Source organism: Pyricularia pennisetigena (assembly GCF_004337985.1).
Source record: "Pyricularia pennisetigena strain Br36 chromosome 4 map unlocalized Pyricularia_pennisetigena_Br36_Scf_6, whole genome shotgun sequence".
Taxonomy (NCBI): domain Eukaryota; kingdom Fungi; phylum Ascomycota; class Sordariomycetes; order Magnaporthales; family Pyriculariaceae; genus Pyricularia; species Pyricularia pennisetigena.
In genome coordinates, this window is record NW_021940918.1 from 1,288,716 (window position 1) to 1,306,845 (window position 18,130).

The following is an 18,130-nucleotide window of genomic DNA, read 5'->3' on the forward strand; positions in this document are numbered from 1 at the left end:
CCTAAGCTCAGGCGCTTAAGGTTGAGCAGGCGCATAGCCCTGGTAAGGTGAATGTACCTTACCTTACCTTTACCTTAGGTACCCTGCCTACACTAGGTTAGCTTAAGGACCTTGGTGCACGCTGATTGACCTCAAATCCATGTTAGGTTGGGACTGGGCTTGGAGGGGTACTCCGTACTTCGTACGTCAATTGGAGTCTCCACGACGGATAAGAAAATCCATACCGCATTCGTCTTTTCTTTGGGTCGATTGCAGGAACAGCGCCCGTGTTGCCGTTTCTTTGACAATGACAACATGAATGCCGCGCGTGCATGCCTGCCACCAGGTCAACTCTCCACACCCGTTAGAGATCATTTGACGGCACTATCCGGGGCGCAAAAGTCAAAATCACAATCAAACGTTATCTCCACAATATGGAGTCATCAGGCAGTACCATAAGCACAGCCAATACACAAGGAAGGGGGTAAAAATTAACAGCAACAATAAGACGGTCATCCAGTCTTCAGACGTTCTAGAAGCTTTGAAAGTCTGGACTGACTAGATTGATCTAGGTCTAGACTAGACCTAAACTAGACCTAGACTAGAACAGGACAGGATTGAGGATAAGACCTGGCCGGGAGGGTTAGGGCTGACGGCACATTGATGATTGATCCCATCTCGAGTATCCAACGTAGATTCATGCTCATCCTCGTTTATCCATAGTAAAGCCTAAATGTCAGGTACTGCACTGTTGGACTGCACAACGTACCCACAATTACGAAACCCAGGTGGCCACCTGCGCCTAGGCACCTACCTACCTTCCCTTACTTGTCTACACCTCAGCCGGCAACAATGGCAGATGGGAAAGGCGCTTTAGCAAAATATGTTCTCACAGATGCCGAGAGCGAGAGCATCTTTGCCGAGCAGATCCTGCCTGCTGAACTCAGCCATGTGCTGGACAGTGGCCAAGTTCCGGGCAGCGACTCGTCATCCAAGGTCGCAGTCCTGCTCGTCGGCCAGACAGGTGCCGGCAAGACCCGCACAGCACCACTCCTACACCAGGCCATGACCGCGAGGCACCCTTCACAACGTGGTCCTGCGCACCTGATCGCTGACACGTACAAGACGTACCACCCTGCGTACGCAGATCTCATGCGTCACTCGCCCGCCCTCGCCTCTCCCGCGACGGGCCCCGACGCGCGCCGCTGGCTCGCGATGGCCTGCAGCCGCGTCGCCACCGCCGGGGCCGACTGCCTTGTTGAGTCGGCATGCCGCCACCCGGCAGACTTCCAGGACCTGGTGCGCATCTTCAGAGCCGCTGGGTACGCGGTGCACATCGTGCTGCTCGCCGTGCCCGAAGCCCTGAGCCGCCTGGGGATCCTGGTCCGCTTCCACGGCGCGCTGCCAGAGGCACGGTCCCGGGGGCTGCCGCTGCGCCTCACTCCGAGACCTGTTCATGACGCCACGTACGCGGGGCTGCTTGTCGCCGCGCGGTGGTTGGACGGCGAGGGCAGTGCGGCTGTCGATCGGGTGGTGGTGCTGAGAAGGGGCGACCGGGTGGCGTACGAGCGTGATGCTGGGAATCATGGAGGCGATAGCCAGGTGGCTTCGGCTTTGTTGCTGGAAAGGCGACGGCCTCTCAGGGAAGAAGAAAACGCGCGGGCTATCGAGGATGTGAAAACGCTGGAGGAGCTAAGTCTGACGCTTGGTCAGGACCGAGGAAAAGAGAAGCAGTCATTGGAAACGGAGCTGCGAGATATTAAGCAGCTGCTTCACGCCTTGGATCCTGAAAACAATGCAGCCCAGGCCGACGCTGCTGAATTTCTGGAGCTCTTGCCTTTGAACTATACCCGATTTATAATATCCAAAGGCACTAACGGGTAACAGCAGACCAGCGCAAGCTTAACGCTTTTATCGGGTTGCTTACCTCTTATACCGTTAGGGTCGTACCCAGGTTATTACATTAAACTTTGTTCATTACAATCGGCATCCATGGTACGTACAATAACCCGATTAAACCAACTTAGGCCCACTGTTACCGCGATATACACGTTGAAGGCGGAGATGAGATATGCCTATCTGGTGCATTCTATGAGACATAGTAGCAGAATCAGGCACGTTGCGCAAGGACGGCTGCCTCTGATGATGGCCTCTGAGCCCCTGGGAGCTGCCCTTGAAATTGAAAGCATAGGCATCGCGGACATACATTTCGACAGCCACAAAGCATCAACTAACAGCAATTTGTCAAGCGCCCGCGTTTACTCCACAACATGAAAGACCCACGAGCCCCTCCATTCGTCTGGAAGAGCGAAGAAGAAGAAGAAGAAAAAAAAAAGAGGCGCGAGGAGGGGAGGGGGCAGTCGGCTTGGTTGCATGAGTATGAAGCCGAGCGCAGGAGACGGGACCCACTTACAGTTGCGACGGTGAACTATACCAAGAGTGAGTGATAGAACACGCGAAACATGTGCTGTCGAAGGGCAGTGAAGGGGAAGGAAATGGCAAGGGAAAGTGGATGAGTTGTAAAATTGAAACAGCAACTTGTGCTTGTTTCTGTTTGGGCTACTTGTCAAGCAGTCAATTCTAGGAAATAGCAGTCAGTTTTGAGACCACCCAATACAACCCCGGAAACTGTGAACTTTATTTCTATCTTTGTATCTACTTAACTTTCCACTTCCCGACGCACGTGCATATCGGCCTACCTAGTTACATATTTATTCACCTACTTATTTGCGTACCTACCCACCCACCTAGTTACCTACTTGCCTACAAACCCTGGCATATACACTCGGTTCTGGTTATTCAAGTTTGGCAGCTACAAAGGTATCCGGGGAGGACGCGAACTGAGTGGACAGACATGACTGCCACCCACTGATAGAACTGTCTGCTTATCCAGGACTCCCTTCTCTTTCTGCTCTTGTGATGTTAGTATGAAAGCTTCCCTATGCCGTTATCTTGCGGCCCCTTGTATCTGCCTTTAAATACCAGCTCCCGACCCTGTTCATGATGAGCGCGTCGTTACGCTATGTAGGGGCCATGGTGGGTATAAAAGCTCTCAACCGATGGATTGGTCAAATATCACCACCGCCATTTACACCATTTTTCAAAGACAAATTCTTAATCGAATTTGCTTTGATGGTTGGTGGTGAAATCAGGGACTTGTCGATCCTTGATTGTTGAGATTCGGTATGCGGGCTTTTCGAGAATTGCTGGCGGCTGCCATGTCATTGGCTTGGCAAGCTTGGACAGACGAGCAAATAGCAAATCCGGTCGAGTGGGTCCGTGTGTGGCAATCGAGAGGCAACAGACACAGCAACCGACTCGGAAAACGATTAACCACAATAATGCTTTAGCCAAGATGAAGGCCGACAATGGCGGCCGACAACCCTGAAGTTGCTATGCAGGCTCTCGGGCGGCAGAAATTGCCAGGAAAAGCCAGGGCAAAGGCTCAGTTGCGGGCCGATGCAGCCGCCGGAGATCAGGTCGCCATGCAGAAATTGATTAATGAATTTGAGCAAGGGAGGATTAGGAGTCGAAGGCGTAGGGAGTGAAAACGGGCCGCGGGGGGCCCATGCCAATGTGGATTAACATAGCTTAGCTCATTTACGTACCTATCTATCTATTAATAAATACATAGATCATCACATACTGGCGAACTACTACGTATTGCGAAACCCAGTCAAAGTATTTTACTGTTGATGAGAGCGGTATGATCATCCCGAGCTGTAAACAATGTAAGAAACCGGCATTCTTGGGCATGCTTCTACCTATTTAACTAGAATTATCTACGCGATCGCATGTATCTGTTGAAATCTCTACTACGTGCTACTGAATCACGTGTTGAGGCACGTGATCTGGCCACTCGCATTGTCTGCCCGTGAACCAACAACCCGGGCAGCCAGAGAGAGAAAAAAAATTCGTTCGAGCGCTCCCTGCCTCTCCCTCTCTCAACCGAAACACCAACCTCTTCTTCCCTCTGACCAAGAAGAAGAAGTGACGAAATCAACGCGGAGACATTTGATTCAGCTCGTCCGAATCATCTCTCCCGGCGTTTCTCTTCGTTTCGTTGTCCTCCTTTTCGAGAGACACTCTCCACTCTTAGACATTTTTTTTTTCCCGCAAGGAAAAAAAAAACCAGAGTGCAGGAAACCACCCCTCAGAAAAAAAAAAAAAAAGCGTGCGCACGCATATCGAGCGCCTCTGTTTGCCGATAGTCCTTCGTCGCCTCGACCACCGACCGACGTGCATCTTGAGACAAACCAACCACACTCTTTTCATCAATTTCGATCGCAAAAAAGTCAATACGGTTTTTTTTTCGAAATTGCCCACAGTCCTGTCCATCAAGCGACAGCCGACGCAACCGTTGCCTGACTTCCGTGACCGAAGTTTATCTAATCATCTTGGCCAACCCACGCCCGACTCGGATTTGACATTCGGTTCTTTTCACGCGTGACCTGTTGGCAGCTCGCTTTGCGACCGCGATACATTTCTATATCATCCATTTCTCAACAACTCGACGCTCCCACGACTGACGAAGATCCGCAAGCCTTATGACGTCTCCTGCAAGCACACAGGACCAGAACCCGGCGCAGAATCCTAGTGCTTCCTCGGCCACGTCGTATGCTTCAGCCGCCGGTGCTGCGAAGAAGCCTTCCTCGACGCCGCTGAGCGCACAAGGATCGAACCCTCCGCCCGTGGTGGTTGGTTCGTCTGCGCCTGGTAATCCGCAGCATGGCAACAAGCCCGCTGCGTCACCTGTGAACGGCCGACCGGCCATCACGCCCGCCATTCCCGCCGTCGCTGGTGCCACTAATGGTCACGACCGGAAAACCTCAGTCACAATCAGCGCCAACGGAGGCCCAGTAGGCGGCCCTAAGGGTAACATCCAGTTCGGCTATAAGGAGTCACCTGGTATTGTCCACAGCACCCCACAACAGGGAACCACAGCACCGATCCCCATCCCAGGCAATAACGGCAGAGTGCCTTCTCCGGCACACTCACCATCCCCTATTCCCCAACCCTCGGCTAGCGGTGGCAGACCGCCCTCGATGATGGCCCAGGATGGAGGACCAAGCATGAAATTCGGAAGCCTCGGCGGTGATGGCGAGGTACGTTTTTTTTTTTTTTTTTTTTTTTTTTTTTTGCTGACCGCATCGACGGGCTCGAGATGCTCCACTTAAATGATTCACAACTTGCTGACCTGTTCATGTTCTTTAGCGGCACATGAAGCACCTCTCCCAAGGGCCCCACAACATGGGATCGGGGTCTCCTCACATGCGTCACGGCAGCACACATTCTGTTCATGACAACATGCCAAGCCACGGGGGACCGGGAGCTGGCCGAGGTGGGAACTTCGCGTCATCTGGTGGACGCGGCCGCGGAGCCTATAACAACCAGGCCGGCTACAACAACCCTATGGGCTACCCGCCGACCGGTCAATACGGCCGTGGTGGCGCACATGCTGGCCAAGGTCGTGGTGGCATGCCTTACCAACAGAACCAGAGGGGCATGGCTCCTTACCCGAACTCGCCCCAACCCCGAGGCAGCCCTGCTATGGGTAATGCTATGCCGAACCCCGGCACCCCGACTATGAACGCATCTCTCCCTGTCCATCCTCCTCAGCAAGGCTACAACGCATACATGCCGCCTGCCTATCCTAATGTAAATGCAACCCCTCAATTCCAAAAGCAAGGATCGAAACCCATGAGCAAGAAAAAAGGCGCTCGTCGGGACTCTGTGAAGACGGGAACGCAATTTCCGTGGCAGAACTCCGACACATCTCAGGACCACCCTAGCGGGCGGTATCGACGTCAAGGCACGCACTGGGATTCGGCGCTTGAGCTGTCTAACCAGCCAATCTCGCCCAAAGTTCTTTCCGAGATATCACCCCCTATAATTCCTCTGGCCGAGGCCGGGCACAAGATCAACTTGTCGCCGGCTAGCGGTAATTTTGATCGCTTGCTAACTCTTAAGAAGCAGACCTATGGATTCGCACCCCCCTTCGACCCTCGCCAGCAGGGTATGATGGGAATGGGTTACCAGTATTCGATGGGCCCCAACATGCCACCCTACGGCATGCCCCCGCAAGGCCCCTCTCCTTCTCCGGGATTCTCGCAGCAGCAGTCTTATCCTCCGGGCCCCTACACCCCCCAAGCTCAACCTATGTCTCGTAATGCTTCGCAGGTGTCTGAACGTCCAAACTCAAGTACCGGACACCAGCAAGCCCCCGCTAACCCTTCAGGACCCCCTCCTCATCACACCCCGACCGCTAAGCCCGCAGTTGTGACATCTGGTGCACCGTCGTCTTTCGTAATTCCGAAGAAGACGACTTCCAAGATCAGCATCAAGAATGCTGCAGGTGAGGCAGTTGATTTCAAGGCTCTTAAGCCGCCTGCGTCTCCGGCACCTAGTTCCCAGCAGGCCAAGACTCCGCCAGTCACCAGCTCTACTCCCACACCACCTCCTAAATCGGCTACGCCATCACACACTCGCTCTGATAGTGCATCCAACCTCAAGACCGTTGAGCAGAAGAGGAGCGAGTTCATGGAGCAGGTCCGGAAGACTGCTGCCGGCGAAGCAAAGGATCCTGCTGCTGAGGAGACAGCCGAAAAAGCAACCGAGAAGGCTTCGGCGGATGCTGCTACTGATAAGGCCGAGCAGCCTGCTCCTGTGGAAGAAGCCAAGGATGCCGAGGCCAACGATGAATCCAAACCCACTGCCGTTGAGGAAGAGCAAAAAGCCGAGACTACTGATACTCAAGGCGAGAAGCCAGCAGATGAGAAGGCCGAAGAGGTTACTGAGACCGAAGAAGAACGCTTTGAGCGTGAAATCCGTGAGATGGAAGAACGCGAAGCCGAGGAAGAACGCCGGCAGGCCGAATATGATGCCAAGAAGAAGGCTCAAGCTGAGGCTAAAAAGGCGCAGGAAGAAAAGGATCGCGCCAAGAATGCCGCCGAGAACGACCGCAAGCTTCGCGAGCAGGAGGCTGAGATGGAAAGGCTTGAGGAAGAGAAGGAGCGGAAACGGGCTGAAGCCGAAGCTTCAGGCCAGACTGAGTCAGTCGCCGACATGCTCGCTGGCAAGAGCTCAAAGGCTCCCGGCAAGGCTGCTGGTGGCATCAGCTCAGTGACCGACAAGCTTGCAAGTCTCTCCGTCAAGGATGGCGCCTCCGGCAAGTCTGGAAACTCGGAGAAGACGAAGTCAAAGCCCGCGGCGCTGAACCTTGCTCCTCTCAACACCAAACCAGTTGAACCTCCTCAACCCAGCGCGGCTCTCCAGTCACTCAAATCTGCTCGATTCCTCGAGGTCATTGCGCCTAGTCTGTATCCCGCCGGCATCCACTCTCCTAACCCGGCGCTCAACTCTGCCGTTTCCAAGAAGGGTAAGAGCTTCAAATATGACGCCAACTTTTTGCTCCAATTCCAGAAGGTCTTCACGGAGCAGCCTTCGATGGAATTCGGCCAACAGGTGAAGAGCCTGATTGGAGATGGTGACAGGACTGGGTCGGCTAGGACCCCGGCTACGTCCCGCCAGCCGTCTGGTCGTGGTGCTGCTGGATCTTCCGGCGGATTCCCTGGCGGTTCTTTCATGAATCCCGGCAAGCCTGGTTCTGCGTTTGGCAACATGGGCCCGCCTGCTAGAGGAGGTGGCTCAATGGGCCCTATTGGATCCTTCCAGAGACCTTTCCCTGGTGGCACCGGAATGACACGCAACCCCTCGCAATCAGGCATGCAGATCCCCGGATCTCCGCGACAAGCCAGCAGGCGAACTGGAAGCAAGCGCAATGACTACTCGAATGCCAAGCAGGAAGCACAGGCTGCTAAGACCATGCCTCTTACAGCTGGCATGGAACTCAAGCCTATCTCCATCTCCGCGTCAGGCTGGAAGCCCATGAGCCTTACCAAGGGTGCTTCGCAGAACGCCGGTCAGGGCTCGCACATGGAGCCCGAAATAGTTCAGCGTAAGGTCAAGGCCGCGCTCAACAAGATGACGCCTGAGAAGTTCGACAAGATTGCGGACCAAATTTTGGAGATTGCTGCTCAGTCCAAGGATGAACAGGATGGCCGTACCCTGCGCCAGGTCATCCAGTTGACTTTCGAGAAGGCTACTGATGAAGCGCACTGGGCCTCAATGTACGCCAAGTTCTGCAAGAGGATGCTCGAGACCATGAGTCCTGAGATTCGCGACATCAGCATCAAGGACAAGCACGGAAACGTGGTCAGTGGTGGTGCCTTGTTCCGCAAGTACCTGCTCAACCGTTGCCAGGAAGAGTTCGAGCGCGGTTGGAAGATGGACCTTCCTGAGCCCAAGGAAGGTGATGAGAAGAAGACGGGTGAGGCCGCTATGCTCTCTGACGAGTACTACATTGCCGCGGCAGCCAAGAGGCGTGGTTTGGGTCTCGTCCAGTTCATTGGTGAGCTTTACAAACTGGGCATGTTGACGGAGCGCATCATGCACCAGTGTGTGCAGAAGCTTGTCGACTACAGCGGCATTCCCGACGAGGCCGAAGTCGAGTCTCTGTGCAAGCTGCTGCGCACGATTGGTGCGAATCTGGATCAGAATGCAGACAAGACTCAGGGTAGGGCTATGATGGATGCCTACTTCGACCGGATCAACACCATGATCAACCTGCCCGACCTCCCCAGTCGTCTCCAATTCATGTTGATGGATGTGGTCGATCTCCGCAAGGGCGGTTGGATCTCCAAGGAGGCCAACAAAGGGCCCAAGACTCTCGACGAGGTTCGTGCCGAGGCAGAGGCCGCGGCGGCTCAGAAGGCTGCCGAGAATGCTCGCACCAACCAGAGGGGTGGTCCCAGGCCGCCAATGGGCGGCCGCGGCAGCGATATGCGTGGCCTTTCGGGTTATGGTCAACCTCAGCAGAACCAGAACCAGGTTGGCATGGACGACTTGAGGAGGCTCAAGGGCTCCGCCATGCGCACATCATCACAGAATGCCACCTTCGGTCCTACCTCGATGTTTGCCAGTCGCAGCAACAGCGGCCGCGCCAGACTAGGTGCTGGTGGTCCTTTCGGCCGTGCTGGTGAGGAATCGGGAGCTTCATCACGAACTGCGACGCCACCAACGAGGGAATCTACGACACACGCCAATGCGTTTAGGTATGTCTTGCCTGGAAGAATTTGTTTCCTTTTTCTTGGGGTCTTGAAAGGTGCATCCGCTAACTAGTCGTGTTTTAATCCTTTAGCTTGCTTGCGACCATGGAGACGGAGAACCCAACATCGCCCCCTGCCGTGTCGCCAGCCTTGACCAAGGCTACTCCCGACACCGGCGATAAAGACAAGAAGTAATCAAAGAAGAGCTGGCAACTCTATGACGCTGTCTTTCTCTTGTTTATCTTTTTTTTTCCCTCTCGAGCAGCGCCCGTTTCAATGTTTGCACCTCACCCTTGTAAGCAAGGGAGGGAGCGTGCGGCTTCTGCATTGTTCATGAATGCATAGACGGGGCAGGTTATTTGCATTTACAGGGTTTTCAAAAATGAGTAAATCGTCTCGTTTGTGCTTACAAAAGCGGCTCTTTTTGTCTTTTTTCTTTCTTCTCTCTCTCACTTTACCTTCCAATGATACCTGCCGATCCTTGTTACACGTCCTCATATTCAAACTCGATAGACAGGCTGGTTCGGGCCACTTCTTATGTCCCAGACCAGGCGAATCCTCATGCTTTCCTCCATTCCGGACCGTATTTCCATCTACATTTTACAAAACCACTAATAAGGTCTGCATGGAGGGGGAGGGGCTTCTACTCACTCTTCACTTCCACCACATGTTTTAACTTAGAACTTTCAAAAGTCTGACCTGGAGCGCGCTTTGAGTTGGTTGGGGGGTTGACCGGGAAGGGTGGCAAGGGGGGATATCCCATTGGTATTTTGAGGCGCAATGAGGACGGGGTTGCCCTTCCCACTGTTTTGTTATGATGAAGATTCTTTGAGTTGATGCACGTATTTACTGCTTTGTTGCTCTTTCTCCTTGATGACTTTTTTTTATTTATTTTATTTTTTTGTTTTTTTTGCCTTCTCTCGTCTCTTCTCTCATTTTGTTTTTTTCCCATATCCCCCTTCGGTTCCTGGACTTGGTCTCGCCTCACTTGCTACTAATATACAGACCCAAATGGATCACTTAAAAAGAGTTCAGTTTCGCCCGGGTTTCTTCTTGCTTGCTTTGTTTGCAGTGGGTTGGTCTAGCACATACACACGAAACGGGAGGCGTATTTCATTACAGTACTCAACAATACGGATTGCTCAGGCGAGCTCATGCGGGGATGACGCGGGTCGGCAATTATTATCCTGGCGTGCGTGTTTCTTCCATCAAGCCTTCAAAGGGAACATGTTGACTCTCGCCTTTTCATATCGAGCAACTGTAGACAATTCTTTCTTGACAAAGTTTTTATTTGCATTGCGCATGTTCAGTAAATTACGAATTGACCAAATCAAATATGCGTGATGCTGCTCTGTCTATCCAGCATCTGAAATGCCAAATGGCCAAGTGTCCAAAAAATAGGCAAGAGCCAAACAAAATAAGGATGGGGTGAACAGACAAAAAGTTTTATATGTAATATATTATGCGTATGAGGTATCCATCTATCCATAACTGTCGTCGTCAGCGCCCAGTGCCGCTGATATGCACATTCGTTTAATCACGTCAATAAAAACAACTAAACAACAAAAGACAACAGAAAAAAGATTACACGAGAAATATCCAGACTCTGAACTGAACTGAATTGAACTGCGGTGGCCGACAAGCCGGACGGACAGCCTCACGCTGCGGCCGCAAAGCCCAGCTTTGTAAACAGATTGTCCATGGCAACCCATTGCCTCCCACACTTGTCAAGATAACGGTCGACGGTGGCCTTGACGGTCCCGAAACGAACACGGTTGTGCTCGGCGAGCGCCAGCAGCCGCTCCCTAGCTGCCTCGTCCTTGACGCCCCGGGCGCGGGCCCGCTCAACGTCGAAGAGGCTCGCAAAATACACGAGCTGATTGTAGAGGTCGCGCTCGCCAAATTCGTAGCGCATGCGTCCCATACAGTCTAGCGCGAGGCCCTTGGGGCCCAGGCAGCGCGAGCCGTAGACGCTCATCTGCGTCGTGCGTGCGCCGCAAGACGTGTCGTCGCACACCAGCCAGCCCTCGTAGTAGCGAGCCGTCGTCAGGCGGACCGCGCGCTCCACCTGTGCGACGACCGAAATAGGGGGGATTGTTGCTCCACAGGAGCCGCACGCGACGCCAGAGGGCGTGACACGGCTCTGCTTCTCGTCACCGTCGGCGGCTTGGAGGCCCTCAAAGATAGATGTGGCTTTGCAGGCACGGCAACGCAACTCGAGACGAGAGCAGTTGCGGAAGCGGACTTCGTCAGACATTTGAGACTCGAGGGGGTGGATTTCCAAACTGGCATCGGCATCGCTGTTCCCGTAGCCCTTGTTCTGTCCGCTGACCGAGGCGTACCGACGGGCATCGAGCCCGAGATTTTCTGCGAGCTGCGCTGTCGATGTGCCGATAATGTTGGCACAGAGACGCTCGACCGGCGGGAAGATCTGCTTCGCCATGTACCAGTCGACATCGGGTGACATGCCCGAGTCGGGTTTGAGCACGTCTGGTGGGGTGTAGGCACGGGTGGCCGCTGGTTCCGAGCCAGTCGTGATGATGTAGGATATGACATCTCCTTTGCGGATCGTCTTTCCCCGAGCAAGCTCTCGCAGCGCAACCTGGACCTGTGGCATCGAGTCGCCGTTGGGATACTCCTTGGGGGCCTTGCCCAGCTGGGTGAGGATGATGTACTTTTGAGGAGGAATCTCTTGTGCGCGCATCTTGGCAGCAATATCACGAAGGTACTCGTGGATCCGGGCGACCGATGTTTCTGTTTCATCGCCAGACAAGATCTCATCGAGAATGCGGGCCGAGATCTCTTTGGATAGTGCACAGTACTCGCGTCGCCGCATGTCCAGACCCTTGACCTCCATCTTCTCGACAAATTTGCCATCCACTTCAACCATGTTGATGGCGGCATACTTCTTCTTGGCCTGCAACAGAATCCTTCGGAAGACGTTGTCGATGTCGATCTCCAGCAGACGATACCGCTCGTTGACAGCCCGCTTGAATTCCTGACCGACCCGGAAAGCTGCGGCAACGTTGTCGACGTTGGCGTTGATCATGACCGAGTCTGTATCGCCGTAGATAACCTGCAGCGAGTTGCTCTCTGCCAGTTCCTTGGTACTCCTCAAAATCTCACGGCCCTTGTAGGTTGTGAGAATGGCCAGTGGCCGCGCATAGAAGCGCGACTTAGTGTAGCCCAGACACCCATACATCGAGTTGGCCGTAAGCTTGAGAGCCAGTTGCTTGATGTCCCACGTGGCAAGTTGCTCAGGAGTAGCGGACTTATCCTTCATGAGGCTCTTGACTTGCCGACGCCGGCTAACAAGGGTAGCAATCAGCCTGGGGAGGATTCCTTGGTCAAGCTCTGCGGGCGGGACCTCGGGGACGGCATCTTCCTCGTCGTCAATCTGTGATAATGTGCACCCGTCAGTAGGTTTCAAAATGATGCAAATCTCTGTTGTTTGTCGCAACTTACCCGTGATTGCCTGTCGACAGTCGTAAAACAGATGTTGTACTCTTGAATAATGGAGGGGTACAGCGAGTTGAAGTCCATGACAAGCACAAACTTGTCGTAGAGACCCTTCTCAGGCTCAAAGACCAATCCACCCTTGTACTTGTCCTTCTTCTTTCCAGCCTCGCCTGCTTGTTCCTCTTCATCTTCCTCTCCAGCGCGCGGCCGACCCTTGAAGGCTCTCTTGTCCGGACAGATGTACTTGTTGCGGTGGAACTCGTGAAGCAAAATGTACTCATTGCGCTCGGCACGGGTACCGGTGAGTGTTCTTGCCCATGAGTTGCCTGCAAGGTTGGTGAGGACCTTGGTGAGTGGCAAGACCTGGGTTCGCAGTGCCAGGGCTGCAATGAAGTACGTGTCAGCCTCGATATGCGTCAGATAGTCCACAAGACCGTCTTTGGTGCCAGCCCACGTCTTGAGGGCGACCTCGTTGTCTATGTCACGCCTTTGTAGAGCAGTGTTTGCTCCGCCACCCCCGAGGTACAAGTTGCACATCTCGGTCAGACTCCACGACTGACACTTGGTCATGACAGACTTTCCGGCATCGTTGGCAAGATCGCAAAGCAGACGGCCCGACATTATTTGACGTTCAGCAAAGACATTACCACCTATTTTCCCCATCGAGGAAGGCCACTCTGAACGACGCAGTCGACCAAGCCGCGACCACTGGTGGACTTTCCTCTCGTGTAGTCTGTTCAGCAAAACGCTGTAGTCCACACCTTCGAGCTGATGGCCGACGATGACGTCCGGATCGGCTACATCAACCTGTGCCAGGAAAAACGAAAGCAACTCGGACTCTTGTTTCAATGTTTTGACCAGGCCTTTGATCCTCCGTTTGTCCTTTGTCAGTGCCTCAAAGCCAATGGGGAAAGCCGCACCGTTCGGCCTGATTAGAGTAAAAGTTCGACATGGCAGTTTCTCAGCGGGTGTTGTTTCGTCTAGAGATACATTCTCATAGACTCGCGCGCTAATGGCCAGGATCTCCTGTTTGTTATCCTTTGCATTGAACGTTGTCCGGAGCGCCAGGCTCATAATCGTAAGAGGCGGCGTATCCGGCAGGTCGGCCGTCTCGCTCATCACCGATATTTGGTTGGGATGCTCAACCAAGACTTCGAGACGGCAGTGTGAGGCATTTCGGATGGCACCAAAGTCAGCGTCGCCGATTTTGAGCCAGCAAGGGCCCATGATATTCTTGAGAAGGACAAACTGCTCAAAAAGTCCCGTGTTGGTGCCAAAGACGCGGGAAAAAGTTTCCCCTGACCTGTCGGGGTCAAGCTGCGGCTTTGTATAAGGGTAAAGCAATTTGAGATATTTCCCTTCCTTGGGGACATCTGGCAGCTCAAATGCATACTTGCGGGTGCACGCCTTGATCTTATGCATGTCCACCTTCATCTTGGTCATGATATCATCAACCTCGGAATAGACGTCCATCATTTGCACGGGCTCATCTGGGCATTCCTCTCCATCCCGGTGCCTGTTCTCGCGTGGGAGGAAGTAAAGTTTCCTCAGAATGTTGTCGACTTTGATAAAACAGCTGACATATGTCTTCGTCTTCTTGTCCAACACCTTCCCAAAAAGGCACAGACTGCCGTTGACCTCGGTATAGTCGGTCCAGAAGAATCTTAGGCTACCGTCGGCTTCCACGGCATTCTTATAGTCCATCTTGCCGACGGTTCGTGCCTCTGTCTGGGAACTGACGACGTTGAGCCCCTGTGTTATGGAGTTCCACGAGGAGGCGTCTACGTCATCCAAGGCTTCAGCTTTCACGGGCGATGACCTAATCGGTTCTGGGACCGGATCAGGCTTGATAATCTTCTTGATAGGCCGTGAGGCTGCTAGGTTGACGCTTGATGCCTTGATGGCGCCAGCGTGTGAGACCTCCATCATATCTTCGTCCTCATCTGCATCTTCAGGGGCTTTTTTATTGACTTGGGCCTTTCGCTCTGCGACTTTGGCTGCGGGAGATGATGGGGCGGGATCGCTCATAGGGACATCCTCAGCTGGTAACGGGAGCGGCTCGTCGTCCATGGGCATGAAGCTACCGTCTTCATCCGCGTGTGGCGACTGTGGTGTTGGGCGGTCGTCCACTATCTTGACTTTCTTGTGGAGGGGTAATCTAGTGTCTGGGCCTGGGGACAGGGCGCGGGCTTTCCGGCGCTCCAAAGTCTTGTCCGTTCTCTTGGGGGCACGGTACGCCGGGACCCTAACGTTTGAGTCTACTTCACCAAGAAGGTCTGCAAGAAACCTGTCATCGTCTTCTGTTTTGATGACCTGGTGGCAGAGGGTGGGTTAATTGACAGCTCTGATGCTAGGTTTGGTCATACGTCCCCAAGACGAAGGGAATAGGAACAGCTTAGAAAAAGGAGCAAGGCAAACCTTTTGTTTGGGCTGAGTCTTGGTGGCCCCCTTGGAGAAGTATTCCGAGATGTCACGATCATTTGCATCCCGTTTTGCCTGCTCTTCGTCACGGGCGCGTTTTGCTAGCCATAGTCGAGTCGCGTCAGTACAGTACCGAAGCCTGCGCAGTACACTGAAATAGGAGACATACCAGCTTTGCTGGTCTTTGCTCGTGCTGGCGCGCCATCCTCGCTGTCCGATTCGTAGTATACAGGCACACGATCCCAGTCCTCACGGCCGTCGTCGGCATATCCCTCGCCGTTGTCGTCGACGACGAAATCGTCCTGGTTGAGACGTTCCCGGACAATCTTCTTGTAGCTGTCTTCGTCCACTTCCTCGTATAGGGAGTCCTCTTGCTCCACTTCGTATGTATCGAATGTCTTCTTGCCTGCCTGCCTGAGGGCGCGAAGTTCGGCAAGTTTGGATCGTTTGCTCGCCTTGGAAGACATGGTGTTCGTAGAAGCCGGCGGGCCGTTGAAAGGATCTATAGGTGGGGTTGTATCCAGTAACGCCAGCTGTCAAAAGAGCAGGTTCTGCCTAAGACTAGAGCGGATATATGAATTAATCACTCTTTCAACGAGGTGTATCAGCAGAAATGTTTTGCAGTATTTGTATGTGCAATTGATTGTTGGATAAAGCGCCTAGTGCTACTAGATATTGTGGGGGTGTTCCTGACGCGTCCTCTCTAACGCGACGCGTTTAATTGATTGGCCGGGGTCACCCACCTTGACATCCCTGTCCTCTTTATCTTTTTTTTTTTTTTTTTTTTTTTTTTCTTTTTTTCTCGCAAACCGACTCCGCACCGATGTACCGTACCTAAACAGGTCAAGTAGTCTAACTGTTAGGGATCCATCCCAATGCATACCTACCCACCCCATGCAATCGACTCGCTCGCGACCCTAAAGCAAAGTAGGCACCGTTTGATGCTTGTGTCGCAGATATGACAATTTGTAGAGCTTGCGCAAAGAGTGCCGGCCGCTCAGTCATCAGCATCCGGACTGTCAGCTACCTCTCGGGAGGTCGTGCTGGAGTTGGCGGCTCTTCGAGCTCGCAGGCCGTGAACTCTGCTGTAACAAGCTCGCCTCGGCCCCAGGATATCACCAGAGCCATCAAAAATTCGCCAAATACAGACTCCTTTGGCGAGCGTAAAGAGGACCTCAACCGCAAGCTTCCAGATAGCAAAAGCCTTGACTATGCTGTGCGCAGGCACCTGGAGTTTCTTGGCGATGATCGCTTCAAGATCGCCAGGCATGTCTTGAGCACCCTACAGAGGGATGCATTCGACGAGGCCCTTCACCTTGTGCGCAAGATTTCCAGGGCCGACCGAGACTATATGGTCTCTTGGAACCACCTTATAAGCCATCTTTTCCAAAAACAGCGGCTGAATGCGGCAATCAAGCTGTATAACGAGGTTGGATAATCCCTACCTGCCCTTCACTATCCGGCACGAGCTGTCGCCAGTTCCCAGATCGCTAACATGCCATATGGTTGATTCGACACAGGCCAAGAAGCGCGGCCAGACCCCCACCGCGCAGACATATACCATCATATTCGACGGCTGCGCCGCTTCAGAACACCCAAAACAGGCAGTCGGCGAAGCGATCAAACTTTACCACACATTACTGCGGAGCGAGAGACTCCAGCCCAACACGAAACACCTCAATGCTGTTCTCAAGGTTTGCTCACGTGCTGGAGACCAGGAGGCGCTTTTCAGCATTCTGCAAACCGCCGAAGGCAACAGGAAGGCCGACAACCTCACGTACACCACTATACTGAACTCCATTCGTGTCAGGACAGCACCCTCGGCCCGGAAGCCTGAGCTGAAGGGCCTCAAAAAGGATGAGCGAGAAGATACCAGGCGCATGGAGATAGTGGTCTCTATCCAGCGGGCAAAGGCCATATGGGAGGAGATTGTGAGGTTATGGAGGTCTGGCAAGCTCATCTTGGATGAAGAGCTTGTCTGCGCCATGGGCAGGATTCTCAAGACTGGTGACCGCGAAGCCAACAGCGAGATACTCGCCCTCATCGAGCAAGCTATGAACATTCCTAGGCTTGACAAGGCGCCTCTGCCGGCGCCACAACAGCCGACCGAGGGTAAGTCGGCTGTCGTAACAACCCGCCCAGTATCAGGCATGGGATTTGCCACACCAGGCAGAAACACGTTGTCTCTAGTCCTGGAATCTCTGGGCACCACCCGGCAGACCTCCCTTGCTGTCAGGTACTGGGATATATTTGTCCAGGAACACGGGGTGATACCCGACAGCGAGAACTGGTTTCGACTTTTCAGGACCCTATGGATTGGCAAGGCCAGCGGCAAGGCTGCCGAGTACATCACACGGATGCCGCCGCAGTTTCTCAGGCCCAGCACTGTGCACGTCGCCTTGGGGACCTGTGTCAGGGACAACTTGAACGAACTTGCCACGGCTAACGCGGATAAGATCCTGGCATACGCCATCCGGACACTAGATGCTGTAGATGCCATGACGATGCGCCACTATCTGCAAGCAGTTCTCGGAAATCACCATCGTTTCAGGGTTATGGAGGAGAAAGGCGACGTGCAGCAGTCGCAGGCCGAGCTCGGAAAGCATTATGCACATGCGTTGCGGTCTCTCCAGGGTCCATTGATGAAGGCCACCAACAATCTGGCGCACTACCAGGCGCCGAAGGGCCCTCTAAAAGGACGGGCGGCAGTCCAATATAACGAGTTCAGGGAGCTGGCCGCCACGGCGCGGCGCATGATATCCGTCGCTGATAAGATCATGAACCAAAAACTGGTCTCGGATGGGAAGGACTTGAAATGGATCAAGGACCTCCGCGTTAAGATGCAAATTTTTGTCGAATCGGTCTACGAGGGCCGCGAAAACCTCGAGCCCAAACTCCCGCCTAAGCCGGATAACGAGCACCGTTATGATAGGGAGAGTTACCATGAGCTTGACAGTCATGATTGGAGGAAGGCTGCCGCCGCCGAGGTAAAATCCTAGACTCTCAAGGGCAGCGGGCACCTTTGTGCGAAATTCTGTGTACAACAAAAATGTAATATTTGAAATAGAAAGCAGACTAAAGCTGTACTATAATAACGAAATAATCTTGTCTGTGGATGATTTTTGGCTTGCCAAATTTCGTGCTACAGTGATGGGTGCGCGGTT

At 53.5% G+C, this 18,130-nt stretch overlaps 4 protein-coding genes across 4 annotated transcripts; 3 read left to right on the forward strand and 1 right to left on the reverse strand.

Moving 5' to 3' along the window:
* Positions 1 to 831: 831 nt before the first annotated feature.
* PpBr36_05983 (uncharacterized protein) lies at positions 832 to 1,863 on the forward strand (the record flags this gene model as incomplete). The annotated part of the gene is made up of 1 exon (XM_029893131.1): positions 832 to 1,863. The coding sequence occupies one exon, from the start codon at positions 832 to 834 to the stop codon at positions 1,861 to 1,863; it is 1,032 nt and encodes a 343-aa protein (XP_029746122.1).
* A 2,663-nt stretch (positions 1,864 to 4,526) lies between these two features.
* On the forward strand, positions 4,527 to 9,281 carry PpBr36_05984 (uncharacterized protein; the record flags this gene model as incomplete). Its single annotated transcript, XM_029893132.1, has 3 exons — positions 4,527 to 5,084; positions 5,194 to 9,092; positions 9,179 to 9,281. 3 exons carry the CDS (start codon positions 4,527 to 4,529, stop codon positions 9,279 to 9,281), a joined length of 4,560 nt encoding a protein of 1,519 aa, XP_029746107.1.
* Positions 9,282 to 10,743: 1,462 nt separating this feature from the next.
* Positions 10,744 to 15,433, reverse strand: PpBr36_05985 (uncharacterized protein; the record flags this gene model as incomplete). The annotated part of the gene is made up of 4 exons (XM_029893133.1): positions 10,744 to 12,483; positions 12,552 to 14,858; positions 14,964 to 15,067; positions 15,136 to 15,433. The coding sequence occupies 4 exons, from the start codon at positions 15,431 to 15,433 to the stop codon at positions 10,744 to 10,746; spliced, it is 4,449 nt and encodes a 1,482-aa protein (XP_029746108.1).
* A 491-nt stretch (positions 15,434 to 15,924) lies between these two features.
* Positions 15,925 to 17,965, forward strand: PpBr36_05986 (uncharacterized protein; the record flags this gene model as incomplete). The annotated part of the gene is made up of 2 exons (XM_029893134.1): positions 15,925 to 16,395; positions 16,487 to 17,965. The coding sequence occupies 2 exons, from the start codon at positions 15,925 to 15,927 to the stop codon at positions 17,963 to 17,965; spliced, it is 1,950 nt and encodes a 649-aa protein (XP_029746109.1).
* Positions 17,966 to 18,130: the final 165 nt, after the last annotated feature.